The sequence below is a fragment of the Phyllobates terribilis genome, unplaced genomic scaffold, assembly GCF_046119375.1.
Source record: "Phyllobates terribilis strain yellow unplaced genomic scaffold, ASM4611937v1 Scaffold_7__3_contigs__length_470593459, whole genome shotgun sequence".
NCBI classification, from domain to species: Eukaryota; Metazoa; Chordata; class Amphibia; order Anura; family Dendrobatidae; genus Phyllobates; species Phyllobates terribilis.
This window is the reverse complement of record NW_027362767.1, coordinates 70841127-70860477: the sequence shown is the minus strand read 5'-3', so window position 1 is coordinate 70860477 and position 19351 is coordinate 70841127. Positions and strand designations below refer to the sequence as shown.

The following is a 19351-nucleotide window of genomic DNA, read 5'->3' as shown; positions in this document are numbered from 1 at the left end:
AGACCCTTTGCTCAGTGTTGAGTAGAAGGACCCTTTTGAGCTAGTACAGCAATGAGTCTTCTTGGGAATGATGCAACAAGTTTTTCATACCTGGATTTGGGGATCCTCTGCCATTCTTCCTTGCAGATCCTCTCCAGTTCCGTCAGGTTGTATGGTGAACGTTGGTGGACAGCCATTTTCAGGTTTTCCAGAGATGCTCAATTGGGTTTAGGTCAGGGCTCTGGCTGGTCCAGTCAAGAATGGTCACAGAGTTGTTCTGAAGCCACTCCTTTGTTATTTTAGCTGTGTGCTTAGGGTCATTGTCTTGTTGGAAGGTGAATCTTATTTCTCATAGTCGGGGAGTCCTTCATGTGTTTTTGAGCAAACTCTATGCGGGCTTTCATATGTGTTGCACTGAGGAGAGGATCCGGCGGGCCACTCTGCCATAAAGGCCCGACTGGTGGAGGGCTGCAATGATAGTTGACTTTGTGGAACTATCTCCCATCTCCCTACTGCATCTCTGGAGCTCAGCCACAGTGACCTTGGGGTTCTTCTTTACCTCTCTTACCAAGGCTCTCCTCCCACTATTGCTTAGTTTGGCTGGACGGCCAGGTCTAGGAAGACTTCTGGTGGTCCCAAACTTCTTCCATTTAAGGATTATGGAGGCCACTGTGCTCTTAGGAACCTTGAATAATGCAGAAATTCTTTTGTAACTTTGGCCAGATCTGTGCCTTGCCACAATTCTGTCTCTGAGCTCCTTGGGCAGTTCCTTTGAGCTCATGATTCTCATTTGGTCTGACATGCACTGTGAGCTGTGAGGTCTTATATGGACAGGTGTGTGCCTTTCCAAATCAAGTCCTATCAGTTTAATTAAACACAGCTGGACTCCAATGAAGGAGTAGAACCATCTCAAGGAGGATCATAAGGAAATGGACAGGATGTGACTGAGATATGAGTGTCTGAGCAAAGGGTCTGAATACTTATGACCATGTGATATTTCAGTTTTTCTTTTTTAATAAATTTGCAACAATTTCTACATGTCAGTTTTCTTCAGTCAAGATGGGGTGCTGAGTGCACTTTAATGAGAAAAAAATGAACTTTTTAGACTTTACCAAATGGCTGCAATGAAACAAACAGTGAAAAATTTAAAGGGATCTGAATACTTTCCGTACCCACTGTATCTAGGACTATTGATATTAGTTCCAGCAGCAGAAATAACGTGCAATGGACCCTATTCTGTACTATATTAGGTCTCCACAAACTCTGCCTTACTAGTGCTATCATCAGGATTAATATTCATCAGAATGAGCCCTTACAAGGACTGTTAGTGTAGATGAAATTAATAATTGTCGTGTGGAATCTCTGTTTGAAATAAGCGCCAATTCTCTCCCTCGTTCAGCTGCAGGTCTCCCTACTCTGCCTGTTTGACGAGCATAGGGTCCCGGATCTTATATAGACCCGATGACGCTATGCAGCCAGCGAATCACTGTAATGCCACAACATACATGGCTACGGCATTAGAGGGATTGTCACGCAATCCCTGCATGGTAATTGGCTGCCTAATATGTGCCAATCATGCGGGGCGGGGACTTGAGCTCAACATTCAAAAAATAGTCGCCGAGTAACAAACATCTCGAGCACTGTGATGCTCAGGCGAGTAACAAGTAGTAACGAGCATTAATGTGTAAATGTAAAAAACGGAGATACAGATGAAAATATGGAAGAAAATCAGAGGAAAATCGTCTGATCTTTCGGAATGAAACTCGCACCATTTTTCATACGCTCGTCTGCAGCAGGTCTAAAACTGATCAAAGAGAATGATTTGCACAAAAATGATGGGTCGTTAGGTAAAGCTTAGCATCAGAACATCATTTTAGGCGACTGCTATCATCTGGAAAAAAAGTGGTAGCAGAGACTAATGGAAAAATTGCTGTAACATCAATCGTATGATCTCAAATAGTTTCCAGTCGTTTAAATATGTAGCAATACACATTTTATCATAATCCAACCGACCTCTATACCTAATATTAACCAATAAACTAGACATGATATTAAATGTACTGGTCTGAGGTCATTTATCAGAGATGATCTTAATGCCAAAAACTGGGACAATGTTCTCAATAATAATAGTACACAAAATAAATAGGACACCTCTATAAGCCTCCTGAATAGGTCCTGTGCATAATGTATAAATTATAGGAGTAAACAAGTTAGAAATAGGAGAAAACCATCATGGCTAAACAGCTGTAAGGGGCGCAATAACTGACAAATTTTTAACAACTTCCCACCCTTCACTTAATATTTGCGGTGCAGCGGGAAAGTAGTTAATATGTAGTGCCGTTCACTTATGGCACTTGTATAGTGCAGGCTCTGGAGCTGAACCTGCACCATTGACAGTGGCTGTCAGCAGATCCATGCAGCAATGGCTGGGGCCGATGCTAGCTGGTGTTTAAGATCCTAAATGCCGAGTTCATGTTTTCTTATCATCCTCTTTGTTCTGTGATAACTGTGTACATACCTGAACAGTCTCTATCACATATCATGGCCCATTATTTTGGTATTTAATGGGTTTTATGGCGTCTGTATACCTCATACATCATAGAGAGTTCTAGACAGAACATAGATAGATACATAGAGAAAACAAAATAGCCAGCAGTCCAAATGTGCAAAAAGTCGGGGTATTTAATGGCCCATATCTTGTGCAATGTTTTAGCTCCAAAATGTTCAATGAGCCTTTCTCATAGGAGTGCTTTCTGCTCCCCAAAATACAAAGTTCAGGATGGAAAAAATTGAGGACTTTATTTGTCCATATGTTGCAACGTTTCAGCTCATACAACTTGGGTTTTTGGAGTGCTTCCCCCTTTCATATACTGTATTTTGAGGACTAGACATAGATAGATTAGATGGATAGATAGAGGAGACAGATAGCTGGATAGATAGATGAGACGGATGGATGGACGGATAAATGAGACTAATGGACGGATAGACGGATGGACAGATAAATAGATAGATAGATAAATACACTGTGTGCAGAATTATTAGGCAAGTTGTATTTTAGAGGATTATTTTTATTATTGATCAACAACTATGTTCTCAATCAACCCAAAAGACTCATAAATATCCAAGTTTAATATTTTTGGAAGTTGGAGTGGTGTTTTTTTAGATTTGGCTATCTTAGGAGGATATCTGTGTGTGCAGGTAACTATTACTGTACAGAATTATTAGGCAACTTAATAAAAACCAAATATAATCCCATCTCACTTGTTTATTTTCACCAGGTAAACCAATATCAGTGCACAAAATTTAGAAATAAACATTTCTGACATGCAAAAACAAAAACAAAAAAAATTAGTGATCAGTATAGCCACCTTTCTTTATGATGACACTCAACAGCCTTCCATCCATAGATTCTGTCAGTTGCTTGATCTGTTTTCGATCAACATTGCGTGCAGCAGCCACCACAGCCTCCCAGACACTGTTCCGAGAGGTGTACTGTTTTCCCTCCCTGTAGATCTCACATTTTATGATGGACCACAGGTTCTCTATGGGGTTCAGATCAGGTGAACAAGTGGGTCATTTCATTATTTTTTCTTCTTTTAGACCTTTACTGGCCAGCCACGCTGTGGAGTAGTTGGATGCATGTGATGGAGCATTGTCCTGCATGAAAATCATGTTTTTCTTGAATGATACCGAATTCTTCCTGTACCACTGCTTGAAGAAGTGGTCTTCCAGAAACTGGCAGTAGGTCTGGGAGTTGAGCTTCACTCCATCCTCAACCCGAAAAGGTCCCACAAGTTCATCTTTGATGATACCAGCCCATACCAGTACCCCACCTCCACCTTGCTAGCGTCTGAGTCGGAGTGGAGCTCTCTGCCCTTTATTGATCCAGCCTCTGGCCCATCCATCTGGCCCATCAAGAGTCACTCTCATTTCATCAGTCCATAAAACCTTTGAAAAATCAGTCTTAAGATATTTCTTGGCCCATTCTTGACGTTTTAACTTATGTTTCTTGTTCAAAGGTGGTCGTTTTTCAGCCTTCCTTACCTTGGCCATGTCCCTGAGTATCGCACACCTTGTGCTTTTTGATACTCCAGTAACGTTGCAGCTCTGAAATATGGCAAAACTGGTGGCGAATGGCATCTTGGCAGCTTCACGCTTGATTTTCCTCAATTCATGGGCTGTTGTTTTGCACCTTTTTTGGCCAACACGCTTCTTGCGACCCTGTTGGCTATTTGCCATGAAACGCTTGATTGTTCGGTGATCACGCTTCAAAAGTTTGGAAATTTCAAGACTGCTGCATCCCTCTGCAAGACATCTCACAATTTTGGACTTTTCAGAGCCCGTCAAATCTCTCTTCTGACCCATTTTGCCAAAGGAAAGGAAGTTGCTTAATAATTAAGCCCACCTTATATAGGGTGTTGATGTCATTAGTCAACACCCCTCCTCATTACAGAGATGCACATCACCAGATTTACTTAATTGGTAGTTGGCTCTCAAGCCTATGCAGCTTGGAGTAGGACAACATGTATAAAAAGTATCGAAGTGATCAAAATACGCATTTGCCTAATAATTCAGCACGCGGTGTAGGATATACCTTTACTTATATGGTTACAGGGTTAGTCTCAACATCACTAATGATAAGCTCTTTTGCAATTTACTTTTTCTCAAGAAAGGAGGGATTTTTTATTTTATTATTTAATGCCCGTTGCATACTAGGGTAACATCCACCTCTGCAGTGTTGCAACTGTAGTTGAACATGCACAGTGCTTACAAGCTATTTTTAATAGATAGAGCTTGTAACCGCTGATCTAAAATTGGCAGGAGTGCACAACCCAGCCAGGTATTGTGCTTCTACACTCCTCTGATGAAGCAGAGGCAAGTTTGCCTTTATTTGCAACATCGGAGAGAACACAGTTCAGGCCAGTGCTGCAACCCTGCTGCTGGTCTGAACTATCAATCCTCAGGAGCGCACAGTTCCCGGGCATATAGGAAGCCGAGAGGCAAGGGAGCAGTGTGCTCCTGAGGATGAAACATGATAAAATCTCTTTATGAATGATGCCTACTTAGATGTATATTTGGCTGGTAGCCCAGTGAAATTCAACAGATCAGAACCAATATACAAACACAGTGAGAATGCAAATGGAAAACACCAAACCTTGGCAAGAATCAAATTTTATTCCCATTTGTACTTTGAAATATTTTGGTTAGGTCACCAGCACATAGATACAGTGAAAATGTCGTTATCTGCGCCATCAATGACTGTTGTCACCATCGAGAACGTCAACTGGGTTGTTTCATCGGTCAGGACATGTGTTTTGGCAAAGTTTTACAAGCTCAACAAAAAGAGAATCTTTTACATTTAGTGACATTTTATTTATGCATTCAGTGTCAAGTACATAATAAGTGCAAATATTCAGAGTCCATAAGTCCGCTAGGAACTACAGAGAATGAATTACAAATCGTAATAAACCGAACGAGCTGACCCGGCTACCGTAACATGTAAATCTGTCATCCCAATCCCTTACAACAGAAGTACTGCAAGTTGAATTCATACAAAAACGGAGAGAAGTACCGCACACTGATTTCACTTGTGCTGGAAAACACGAAACATTAGTCTACAGTTCTACGTATATATATATATTTATATAATCGAAATAACTCCAACCAGCGGGGCCTAGAGACAACGAAGCAAGTCTGTCCTATTGCATCAATTGCCCTAAGCATGAAGCCCTAGCCGCACGTCACATTAAGTTATAGAAGCGCTGCCGAGAATAGCAGAAAAAACACTAAAAAATAATTAAATATGAAATAAAAAAAAAAAAATAATAATAATATTTTACTTAGGCTTCCAACATCATGCACTTTTAAGCAACACAAAAAAAGAAACACGTCTAGTACACTTTTTGTATCTCTTCACTATACTTTAGTGCTTGACACGGCTGATTGCAAGTATTCTAATAGCGTAGAAGCAGGTTCTGCTCCTAGATAACTTTTTTTTTATTTTTTTGGATGTTTCGATAGACACAGAGTGTTGGATAAGAGAATGGTGCAATAAATCTGTAAGTAAAGTGTAGAACACAGCTGTTTCCACGTTAGACTCCACAATTGACCAAGAATCGACTGGACTAGATAGACTATTTATTCCTTCTGTTTTGCACCAGGAATTTTAGCTTGAATTCTGCAAATAAAAAAAATAACAACATTTTAGTTAATTAAATTAACACTTCTATTATAACATTTCTTAATTATTCTACCCCCCTGGCATTACAGAAACCCTTTATATTGACCAGCAGCACAGCAAGCTCAATCAGCTATAAAGCAGCACCTAGTGTATCGGCACATTAGGCCCCTCACACATAAGACCTTCCCACAACCAGACACAGAGACAGGGCCGGCCTGTGGGCAGGTCTTATCTTGTTGATCTGGCCTAGAGCACCAGGATAACACCAGCCTACAGTCCTGCCCCGGAGCACGGGCGTATCATTAACTCAAAACTGCAAACACTATTTACACCAGAACCACAAAACGGATTTCTTCTCCTCAGGTATCATATTAATCAGTGCAGCAGCCCCAACATGACACTGCCTGTAGTTTACTTAGCAAAATCCCGCTGACAGGTTTGCTTTAAAGAGATTGTCTCCTTAAAACAAGTTATTACCTATACCTGCAGATGATCGGTTGAGGTCCAACTGCTGGGACCCTCACTGATCGGTAGAACAGTAAATTATTTTATCCCCTTTCTAAAATGAAGAGGCATATTGGATGCCCGACCACTGCTCTACTCATTCTCTATGGGGCTGCCGGAAAAAGCTTAGCGCAGAGCTGGGAAAGAATGGAGCGGCGGCCGAGCATGTGCACTGCTGCAGCATTCTAACGGGGATAAAAGTGCTCCGTTCTGCCGATCGATCCAGGTCCCAGCGGTCAGACCCCCGCCGATCAACAAGTTATCACAAGTGATGAGCGCAAGTGCTTGTTAATCAAGTTTGCCGAGGGTGCTCAGGTATGCACTGAGTATCGTGGGTACTCAAATGACATGTTCAAGTCCTTGTGGACGCATGTTTTGCAGCTGTTAGACAGCTACAAAACATGCTGGGATTGTCCGTGTTTGTCAGGCAATCCCCGCATGTTTTGTGGTTGTCTAACATGTGCGAAAAATGCAGTGGCAGGGACTCAAACATGTCACTCAAGCACCCGCGCTACTCAATGCATACCTGAGCATCTTTGGCAAACTTGAGTAACGAGCACTTATGCTCATCACTAGTTATCACCTATTCCCTGGATGCAAGTTATCACTGGGGACCCCGTTAATGTTTAAAATCAGGAGAAACATTTTTAGTCTGCCATAAGGTTGATTAGCATGTTGTGACTTTATAAAGTCTCCAGCACGAACCGTCTCATCTCCCAGGAATCTGTATTCAGTATGAGTACGGTTGCAACATGCAACCTATTAACTAATATCTGCTGTAGTAAAGCAACGTAACCCAGATACATCTCCATTAATCACACTCATAGGAACTAAATTATGCTAATAGGGTGTCCTTTGGCATAAAGGAAGGAAGGAACCGTATCATATACACTTACTTTGCCACAATTGTGTTCATGTTTGTCCTCACCAGTCCCAAATACTGATCAATTTGTGCCTAGAAGAGGAAAATATCCACTTATTAATTAGTTATCATTTCAATTAGACGGATGAACTTAAAACAATTTTTACCTGATACTTGTCATATACGGCTGGGAGAGAGAACATGGACACCACAGCTACACAATATAAAGAGACAAAGCATCAGGTTAATGAAAAATAATCAGTACAACAAGTCATTATTATTATTCTAACTCAAAATATAGAATTTTTGTAAATGTTTTTTTTATTTTATCTTTCTGTTTTGCTATCTATCCTTCTATGTGATATCTATCCTTTAACTGTTTCATATGTATCTTTCTACCTATCATTCTACCAAATTTTCTATTTGCATTTTGGCATTTATGACGGTACTCCGTGGCAGTGCAAGCATCCTTAGCCGGCTATCAAATGCCAGCATCCTTGGTGCCTTTGGCGTTTACAAGGCCCCCACATAATCGACGCCATATGGGGGCCTAGTGATTAGGTCTCATATGACATCATGGGCAGTCAGATGCTGTCCAAGGAAGTTCACACAGTCATGGTGTGGCTGCTATGGAGTACCAACATGGATGCTGGACCAGGGTTCTTCAAATCTTCTTGCTCAACTCTACATGCTGTCTATTATCTCTCGCATCTATCTATCTATCTAATATCTATCATCTATCTATCTATCTATCTATCTGTCTATCTGTCTATCTATATTTGTGGTAGATCGGCTCACTCGGCTACACACGGAGGTAGACAGAGTCTTTAAATTTCTTGTTGGTTTATTAAATGGCATAAACCAATATAGAATTCATAAAAACAAACAAGGCCCTTCTAGCATAACTGCAAAACAAAAGAAAATGTCCAGCATAGTCACACGGTTCATACAGTGGGTACGGAAAGTATTCAGACCCCTTTAAATTTTTCACTCTTTGTTTCATTGCAGCCATTTGGTAAATTCTAAAAAGTTCATTTTTTTTCTCGTTAAAGTACACTCTGCACCCCATCTTGACTGAAAAAAACCTGAAATATCACATAGTCATAAATATTCAGACCCTTTGCTCAGTATCGAGTAGAAGCACCATTTTGAGCTAGTACAGCCATGAATCTTCTTGGGAATGATGCAACAAGTTTTTCACACCTGGATTTGGGGATCCTCTGCCATTCTTCCTTGCAGATCCTCTCCAGTTCCATCAGGTTGGATGGTGAACATTGGTGGACAGACATTTTCAGGTCTCTCCAGAGATGCTCAATTGGGTTTAGGTCAGGGCTCTGGCTGGGTCAGTTAAGAATGGTCACAGAGTTGTTCTGAAGCCACTCCTTTGTTATTTTAGCTGTATGCTTAGGGCCATTGTTTTGTTGGAAGGTGAACCTTCAGCCAAGTCTGAGGTCCATGGAAGAGGTTTTCATCCAGGATATCTCTGTACTTGACCGCATTCATGTTTCTTTCAATTGCAACCAGTCATCCTGTCCCTGCAGCTGAAAAACACCCCCATAGCATGATGCTGCCACCACCATGTTTCACTGTTGGGATTATATTGGGCAGGTGATGAGCAGTGCCTATTTTTTTCCACACATACTGCTTAGAATTATCACCAAAAAGTTCTATCTTCGTCTCATCAGACCAGAGAATCTTATTTCTCATAGTCTGGGAGTCCTTCATGTGTTTTTGAGCAAACTCTATGCAGGCTTTCATATGTCTTGCACTGAGGGGAGGCTTCCGTCGGGCCACTCTGCTATAAAGGCCCGACTGGTGGAGGGCTGCATTTATAGTTGACTTTGTGGAACTTTCTCCTATCTCCCTACTGCATCTCTGGAGCTCAGCCATAGTGATCTTGGGGTTCTTCTTTACCTCTCTCACCAAGGCTCTTCTCCCACGATTGCTCAGTTTGGCTGGATGGCCAGGTCTAGGAAGACTTCTGGTGGTCCCAAACTTCTTCCATTTAAGGATTATGGAGGCCACTGTGCTCTTAGGAACCTTGAGTAATGCAGAAATTCTTTTGTAACCTTGGCCAGATCTGTGCCTTGCCACAATTCTGTCTCTGAGCTCCTTGGGCAGTTCCTTTGAGCTCATGACTCTCATTTGGTCTGACATGCACTGTGAGCTGTGAGGTCTTATATAGACAGGTGTGTGCCTTTCCAAATCAAGTCCTATCAGTTTAATTAAACACAGCTGGACTCCAGTGAAGGAGTAGAACTATCTCAAGGAGGATCACAAGGAAATGGACAGCACGTGACTTAAATATGAGTGTCTGAGCAAAGGGTCTGAATACTTATAATCAAGTGATATTTCAGTTTTTCTTTTTTAATAAATATGCAAAAATGTATACATTTCTGTTTTTTTTCAGTCAAGATGGGGTGCAGAGTGTACTTTAATGAGAAAAAAATGAACTTTTTAGAATTTACCAATTGTTTGCAATGAAACAAAGAGTGAAAAATTTAAAGGGGTCTGAATACTTTCCGGACCTACTGTATTAGCACTAAAAACACAAGCTCCTCTCTCTGGGGCTGGTCTCTCCAGAGACTGAACACCACCTGAGTCAAAAGGCTGGCTATTTATAGCCCAGACCACTCCCTGGGGTGGAGATATGATGAATGGCCTCCCACCCGCACTATGGCCATTCACAAAAAAAAGCCCTTTTTAAAATGGCAGTTTACCCTCTCAGCACATAACATATCTCCCGTCCAGCACTCTGTCAGTGACATTGTAACAATACATATATATACATAAATATAAAAATACTGCAGATATGTCATAGCTACATGTATAAATGTATTGACTTCATATTGCAGTTGTGTTCCTTACCCATGATGAGGAGCGTAAGTCCATTGAACAAAGCTCCGACATATGTCAGCAGCCACATTAGCACGGCAAACTAGAGAGGAAAAAGCAAATATATTATCAGGTTACATCTATGTACAGGTTCTCAGATACAGACTAGTTGACACTGGGATGCACAAGGAGAGAATCTGTGCCAAGCACCGTCCTGCACAAGACATTGCATAGCTTCCCAGAGACTTTCTTCTACTATGACCCGTATCGTTTCCTTCTATGCTCCTTGACAAATAAATGGGTGATTGGATCACAGACATAGCCAATGGCTCTCCTGTTTCCCCATGGGTCTACTTGTATGGTTTTATCTTGCTGTATTTTTACTAGGATTTAATATGGATCCCTTTAAGGAGTATTCTCATCTCATACATTCATGGCATATCCACAGGATATTCCAGTAATGTCTTATCGATGCAGGTCCCATCTGTAGAACCATCATCTTGCTCAAGTGCTCAAGAGCAGAGGCTTATCTTACGCTGGTGTGAATGGAGAGGTGGAGGTGGATGTGCGGCTCTTCTATTCACTTGAAGGGGTTATCCATGACTAAATTATTTTTTTTTACTATATGAGCCATAAATCTAACAGGCAGGTAGTTGGTAACTTGTTAGCAACTACCTGCCTGTTCTATCCGGCGGCGTCGCTCACTGCTCCTATCGGCAATTCAGCTGCTTCAAGTCAACAGTGCAGCACTTCTGGGCTGCTTTGTTGATGGGGCGTAACTGCCGACGTCATGCTGATTGACAGTTGGCTCCCTGCAGTTAGGTAGCCAGCTGTCAATCAGCATTATATTGCAGTCACACCCCATCAACAGACCAGAGAGGAAGAGAAACTGCAACTCTGTCGACGTGACGTCAGCGGAAGCCGCAGAACTGCCGACAGGAGAGGTCAGGTGGGTAGAACAGGCAGGTAGTTACTAACTACCTGCCTGTAAGTTCTTAGGCCCACAGTAAAAAAAAATAATATAGTTCTGGATAACCCATTTAAAGAGGACTTTTCACCAAGTCAAAAATGGGCAGTTTTTGCTGTTATTATATTCCTGCTGCTCCCCTCAACCTTTTGGTAATGACCATAAAAATTAGCACTAAATAAAAAGCCTCATATCTCTGCCGTATGGTGGATTAAAAAAAACAAAACAGGATATGCGGGAAAAATATAAGCAAAAACTGGACTCTTTAGGCCTGGTGAGTGGTGACATGTCCTCTTTAAGTAGGAGTTCCTAAAATAGCCAAGCATGGTGGTGGCCATAAATGTCTGAGTACCTCTGAAATGCCATTTTGGTGGCAGTAATATTTTAAATATTTTCTAAAAGGAGGCCCTAAAAGATGGACCTTTTCCTGCCCATTCACTACATGCATGCTCATTGATTAGCATGGACACATATAATACTACATTTCCTCGCAGCAACGTTGCAGGACAATTGAGCACGGGTTCCCCTCGTGCCGGAGGTCTGAAGAGGGAAATCCAGAATTTGACACCACTGCAACTCTTATTTTAAAGGGGTCTATGATGATCCTTTTAATTAAGAAAGTATTGATTATTGATACTAACCAACAAGAATATTTATGGCATCGATCAGCATGTGATATATGGAGGTGACAGACCGGGGGTATATCACTCCTACCTTCAGTGAATCCACCAGGTCCTGTACTAGGAAGAGTCTCCGGAGCTCTCGGACTATGCTGTTGGTGTACACTTGAAGGCAGTCTGTGTACTTCTGGATCTGTTCTTGAGAGAGGGAGATCTCAATATCCAAGTAGTTCCTGCAAAATATCAAGTGCTGTTTCATTAACTTTTGATAGAAATCATAGCTCTTAAAGATTTTACAATTGAGTCGGTGCGGTGAATTAAAATGCCGAAATATGAAAGTTCTCAGCATATTATAGGCTGCACATTGTAGTTTTACATGTAAGTGAAGCCCTTTTTTTGAGTGATGAACCTTAGATGTGAAGGGGGTCAGTAGATGTGATATAAAGTCTATATATAAAAAAAGTTTGACATTTTTTTTCCAGAAATAGCGCCACTCTTGTCTATAGGCTGTGCTCGGTATTGCAGCCCATCATCATTCACATGGAGTATAGCTGCAAAACCAGACACATCCCAGTGACAAGAGTAGATCTGTTATGGTAAAAAGTTCCCCTAATCTATTTTCCATAGTAGAGAGGGTTTCCAAGACCATCTCTAGTACTCTAAATCTCTAAAACTAAGCACAATCGAGTGCATATTGCTTTTTGGGTATAGTGCCATGCTTCACTTTCCCCATAGCGGCATTGCTGCCAGGTTCTAGATAAAATAGAGTTTAGTCCATTAAAGGGGTTTTCTGGTTTCGGAAAAGCCCTCTCCATTAGTGCAGTTTGTTTAAAAAACAAACTGTGCTTTACTCAAACTCCCTGGGTCCGACGCTCTGCTGCTGAGCCTGGTGTCTGTTATTGTCTATAGCACTGCAGCCAATCAGTGAGGTCAGCAATTCTGAGTGTCTCTCTCCATCAACTTGGGCAGAGCCGCTGAGGTCACTGTTTGGTTGCAGTGCTGTCTGCGTGACGTCAGCACTGCAGACAATAACGAATACTGGAGACTCAGTGTTAGACTTGGGGAGGGTGAGTAAAGCGCAGTTTCTTTTTTTTTTAAACAAAATACACAGAGGAAAAAGGGTTTTTCTGACTTTACCATGTTGCAGGGCAGATTGGTAAGATACCACTTACTTGAATGGATGTCCTTCATCGGTTTTCTGTACAGCTTGTAAGACTGACTTGTAGATTCTGAAGCTGATTGTGGCTGAGAGGGCAGCGAGTGCTAGGTAGGCGATGACACTGACCACGCTGAACTGAGTCAATGAGAAAAGCATCAAAAGGACACTTCCAAACACAATCCCAGTCTGCTTCACATCTCGCCAGTATAATAAGTCTATAGCTGCGGAGGAAAAGCATAAGGTCAGATGGCTGAAACATCATACAGAGGTTACAATGCAATACCTGAATGGACGTCTCATAAACATGTTTTACGTATCATTTTTCTTTTGTCATCAAGTAGTCAGCTCTTAACGAACATAAAAAAAATTCCACCATGACAACTACTTTAAATAGGTTTTTCAGCCGTGTTATCCCACTGGGAGCTAAGTACACAAATTGTGTGGAAATTTGGATGGACTGGTTTGTCTAAAGTGGTTCTTCAATCCACACTCACCATGCTTCCTTTAATGGCTATGGACACATTTGACAAAATGATTTAACAAAATTTTAATGTTTCAGGCGTGCAATCTTCATTCTTTCGTTCATTTTCAGACTCTCTGATTCGCAGTTTTCAGCCTGATCCAAATTTCAGATTATTCTCTTATGGGAGTGTCTCTGCCACTAAGATAGGCTGGATGTGTGGTCTGTGGATATATTAGCTCTAGTGATGAGCGCAAGAACTCGTTACTTGAGTTTGTCTAGGGTGTTCGGGTATGCAGCGAGTATCGCGGGTGCTCGAGTGACATGTTCAAGTCTCCTTGGCCGCATGTTTTGATGCTGTTAGACAGCCGCAAACATTCAGCCACGGGGACTCGAATGTGTCATACTCAGTGCATACCCGAGCACCCTCGGCAAACTCAAGTAATGAGCACTTGCGCTCATCACTAATTAGCTCATATATCAGCACAGCTTCTATCCTGCACTTATTTCCTCTCCATTTACTGTCGTACTCTTCTATAGCCTGTTTTCTCTATCCTCCCCAAGATACTTTATCCCCTCCCCATGCTGTGGAGATCCATGTGCATCCACTCATCTTCCCTCTTGTTATCTCTAACACTGAGAGAAGGGAGGGGGGGAAGAGTAATCAGAACCACAATCCCTCGTGGATTTATAACATTTTTTGTAAAAGCATTCAAATGACTTTACAGCATCTGCAGAAGCTAAAAGGTAGAACATTTTTTAATGAAGCCCATTTAGAAAGTTGCTTAACTTTGCATTTTAGAAATAAGCAATAAAAAAAATTCTCCGTGAGGGTGTACATAGCTTTTAAATCTTCCCTTCAATTTTTTTTATCCTTCACCACTCTCTCCCCTGTCTGTCTTTAGGCAACTTTAGCCTTTTCCACATGAAAAGGTAAAATAATACGTAAAAAGACTTGAATCCTTCTATAATTTTAGCCGCAGTTTAGAAAAACTATTTTTCAAATAACTATTGAAAAAAATTCTGTGAAAATAAGGGCTGGCAGTCCCCTGCCCTGTTCAGGACCCCAAAGTGGAGAGGCGGCTATAATACACTTGTCATTGAGTCATTTCGTACCCTCACACCTACATTGTTTTTGTTAAACCATAAACAACCTATTTTATTTAATGACCGTTCCTGTCCTGAAATCCCCCAGAACATGACAGATTTAGAACTACCGTAGCGAGGGGCCGTGAGTGGTTTAACTAGTACCACATGGAGGCCATTTAAATGAATGACTGTCCATGTAATATATGGATGGGTTGAGTTCTCCAGTGAGATTTAAGAGCGGCTCAAAATTCAGCCTTGTAGGTCCAGAGAAGGGACTCCCATAAAGTCATGTCCTAGATGGGCATCCCTCAAACAAAACCTTTTGCACCCAACTTTCCTTGCACGGTGACAAAGCAATAGACTTCTTTACCAGGACTGTGGGGACAGTTATAACAAGCCATTTCTTAAATTAGATGTGGCCCATTATAATATAAAAGCACCCTTCCATTAGGAGGTAAGTAAAACCTAAGATAACTAATAAAGGAAGAGAGGAGAACGATATGTATGTTAATATGGGACATTTTCAGGATTTTCATCCGATCCTGTCGTTCGCTGTATGCATTAGTTGCAATTAAACAGGGAAAAAATGTCTTGAGTGACTTCACATTTACATACTGCTATACCGCTTTTATGTAACTGGAGAATTGACTCCGGTACATACTGTACATAGTGTCTTATATTCCATACATGTGACACCATTATTATTTTTATAAGGCAAATCAGTATTCCTGCAGGGAGAAAGTATATGTCTTATACTGTAGGCGTTTTGTTCAACAGACAATTTTCCTACTTACTCTAACACTCATGCAGAGATCATATAATTTATATTTAGTGACCTATTATAGTGATCTTACAGTCATTTCAACACATATTAACCCAAAACTTTATTCTGATATTCTGACCACTAAACAAAACAGAAGTTTTCCCCTAGACGCCATAAAATGCATAAACAAAGCATTTTACGTGCATTTCTGGAAAACAGTTTTATCCATGTGCCGGTTGTATCTATCTATAAAATCTTAAAATTTTCACACTGGCCACAAGTCCTCATACTAGACTCACACACCCTGTTCTGTACAAAAGACTTTTCAGTAGTCTCATTATCATAACAGACAAGATTACAATTACACTTAACATCTCTTTATATAGTAGAGAACACAGAATCTACAATTCAAAATAGTCGATGGTCACAGCTCACCATCTCCCTCTCCCTTCACAATGATCTTTTCCCAGATTGGACTATGCTCAGATAAAGCTTTGATACAAATAAATAGGCTACGCGGGCACGTTCAGGATTGGCTGCAGAATACTCTGCTGCAATCCTGATGTGTCTGCAGGAAAAATACTGTGCAAAATACGCAAGTTTTTATCATGCCTTTTTGTTGCATATGTTTCTTCACTCATTAGTATGGGTGAAATACGCTGCGAAAAAGCTGCAAGAATCAACATGCTGCAGATGTGAATCTGCTGCAAATCTGCAAGGATTGTGCCTGGTAGACCTCTTGTTTCTATAAAAATCGTCTGTTGCACATACCGGGCCAGCATGTGCCAAAAGAATCCAATTTTTGCCATATGTTGGCTGCATGGGGCCCTGTGGACATGGAGTTTCTGTTGAGGAGTATTCCCAGTATATTTCACTGACATCTAAAAATGACGTCAATCAAGATAGATTCTTAGGCCCCCACATACACATTAGACTAACGCCAACCGAGCCCACTGATATCGACAGATTCGGAGGACAGTCTAAGGCCTCCTTCACATATCCGTGTTTCCAGTACGTGTGGTATCTGTTTTTTTTTTTTCACGAATACCACACGTACGCATTATAACCCATGGTGCGATGCACATGCCCGTATTTTAACATAGACCGTGTGTCGGTGCAAAACGCATGGAGACATGTCTGTTTTCTTTCCGGCAGCACAGATGACAAGGGCCAATACAAGTCTATGTTTCCATGAGACACGTACAGCACATGGATGACATCTGTGTGCCATCTGTGTCCTGTCCGTGTTTAAGGCCACGTTCAGTATTCGGTCAGTATTTTACAACAGTATTTGTAAGCCAAAACCAGGAGTGGAACAATCAGAGGAAAAGTATAATAGAAACACGTCACCACTTCTGTATTTATCACCCACTCCAGGTCTTTGGCTTACAAATACTGATGTAAAATACTGACCAAATACTGGACGTGTGAACGCGGCCTAACCTTGCAAAGTATAGGAGAAGCTTTGACATTTATTTCTTTATCAATCTGTGAAAAACACTGATGACACATTGATGGTAAAAACACTGATGACACACTGATGGTAACAACACTGATGACACACTGATGGTAAAAACACTGATGACACACTGATGGTAACAACACTGATGACACACTGATGGTAAAAACACTGATGACACACTGATGGTAAAAACACTGATGACACACTGATGGTAACAACACTGATGACACACTGATGGTAAAAACACTGATGACACACTGATGGTAAAAACACTGATGACACACTGATGGTAACAACACTGATGACACACTGATGGTAAAAACACTGATGACACACTGATGGTAACAACAGTGATGACACACTGATGGTAAAAACACTGATGACACACTGATGGAAAACATTGAGACACTGATAGTAAAAACACTGATGATATACTGGTAGTAAAAACACGGATGACACTAATGGTAAAAATGGACTGTACACTGATGATACACTGATGGAAAACGCTGAAGACACTGGTACCGGTATTTCACGTACATGTTGAAACATGGATGTGTGAAGGAGGCCCAATGTGAATGGGGGTCTTCTAACTCTCCACCAACATATGATATCGGTGGGCAGAATGATCCGGTATATCTGATTTCGGAGCGCCAATCCTTTTGTCCTTGAAGTGATAAGCCACCAACAGACATGACTAGCAGCGGATCTCTCATAGAGAAACAGACGTGCTCGGCAGAGTGATGGCTCCTCTGCTTGGGAGAGACGGTAGAGCTAGCTGCTGGCTGAACGATCGGCCGAACCATTGTTCAGCCGACATCTACAGCATCTGTTGTGTATGGGAGGCTTAACATAGCTGAGATCCTGTAGATATGCCGCTCAGAGATCAGTTAGTTATCTCCTAACCTATTCATAGTTACATAGGTTGAAAAAAGACCTCGGTCCATCAACTTCAACATTTCTCCACCAATTATATATTTTTTGTCACCAAATTATCTATAACCCACAATGTTATGTGTACTGAGGAAATCATCCAGCCCTTGTATAAAGCTGTTATAGTGTCGGGCATTACTACCTCTTGTGGTCGACATTCCACAGCCTGACTGCTCTGACTGTAAAGAACCCTTTCCTGTTTAGGTGCCGGAATCACCTTTCTTCCACCCGTAATGAGTGCCCCCTGGTCCTTAGTATGGTCTTTGGAAGGAAAAAGTCATGTGCCAGTCGTTTGTACTGGCCACACATATATTTATGCATATAAATGAGATCTCCTCTGAGATGTCTTTTTTTCTAAGCTAAACAAGCCCAACTTTTAGGAGAAACGCATAGATACCAGTGCTATGTTATCGCTAACTTACTCACTATCATCTTACCAGATGTCCTTTGTATAAATTTCATCTAAATAAAGAAGAACCTGTTTGTTGAGCTGGATTCCTTCTCTTTCTAATTGATTATCAGTCCTAGAAGCATTTATCACCCGTCCATCCCCTCCAGTTGCCCCAAGGCCACGGCATGCAGAAATCTGAATGGAGCGTTGTGCTTGGCTAATTCCTACAGTGTCAGTGGATCTGGGGTGCAAATTCGACCGCAGTTCCTTGATACTCCTCCTAGCAGTCATAGTTTTGAGGCTGAGGGACCAGTTGATGGTGGTTCCCATTTCTTTAGAATTGGAGAGATGAGCCCCAAACAATTCTCACATTTCACATTCTCGAAAATGCCATCTTATAGAATTGTAGGAACAGAACTAAGCAAGAGCACATGTGAAAAAGACTTGGGTATACTGCTAGATCACAGACTGCACATGAGTCAACAGTGTGATGCAGCAGCAAAAAAGGCAAACACAGTTCTGGGATGTATTAAGAGAAGCATAGAGTCTATATCACATGAAGTAATTATCCCCCTCTACTCCTCTTTGGTCAGGGTTCATCTGGAATACTGTGTCCAGTTCTGGGCATTACATTTTAAAAAAAGACGTTGAAAAACTGGAGCAAGTTCAGACAAGAGCTACCAGGATAGTGAGCGGACTGCAAACTATGTCCTACGAGGAACGGTTAAACGATTTGGGAATGTTTAGCTTGCAAAAAAGAAGGCTAAGAGTAGACTTAATAGTTGTCTACAACCATCTGAAGGGATGTCACAGTGACAGGGATCATCCTTATTCTGATTTGCACATGAAAACACGAGAAGCAATGGAATGAAATGGAAAGGGAGAAGATACAGATTAGATATTAAAAAAAACCTTTTTGACAGTGAGGGTGATCAATGAGTGGAACAGGCTGCCACGAGAGGTGGTGAGTTCTCCTTCAATGGAAGTCTTCACACAGAGGCTGGACAGACATCTGTCTGAGATGGTTTAGTGAATCCTGCATTGAGCAGGGGATTGGACACGAGGACCCTGGAGGGCCCCTCCAACTCTAACATTCTAGGATTCTATGATTTAGCACTTTTACAGTGGATATGTGATAAATGCTTCTGG

General features: G+C 41.4%; 1 protein-coding gene across 2 annotated transcripts in view; it reads right to left on the bottom strand.

Moving 5' to 3' along the window:
* Positions 1–5330: 5330 nt before the first annotated feature.
* Positions 5331–19351, bottom strand: part of RTN1 (reticulon 1) — a 268041-nt gene continuing 254020 nt past the window's right edge. For both annotated transcript variants that reach the window (XM_073638741.1, XM_073638742.1), the window contains 6 exons: positions 13121–13328; positions 12043–12181; positions 10395–10464; positions 7694–7740; positions 7561–7619; positions 5331–6157 (listed from right to left, as the gene is read on the bottom strand). In XM_073638741.1, the coding sequence (XP_073494842.1) occupies positions 6118–6157; positions 7561–7619; positions 7694–7740; positions 10395–10464; positions 12043–12181; positions 13121–13328 (563 nt within the window). In that variant the 3' untranslated portion in view covers positions 5331–6117. The remainder of the gene's footprint in view (positions 6158–7560; positions 7620–7693; positions 7741–10394; positions 10465–12042; positions 12182–13120; positions 13329–19351) is intronic.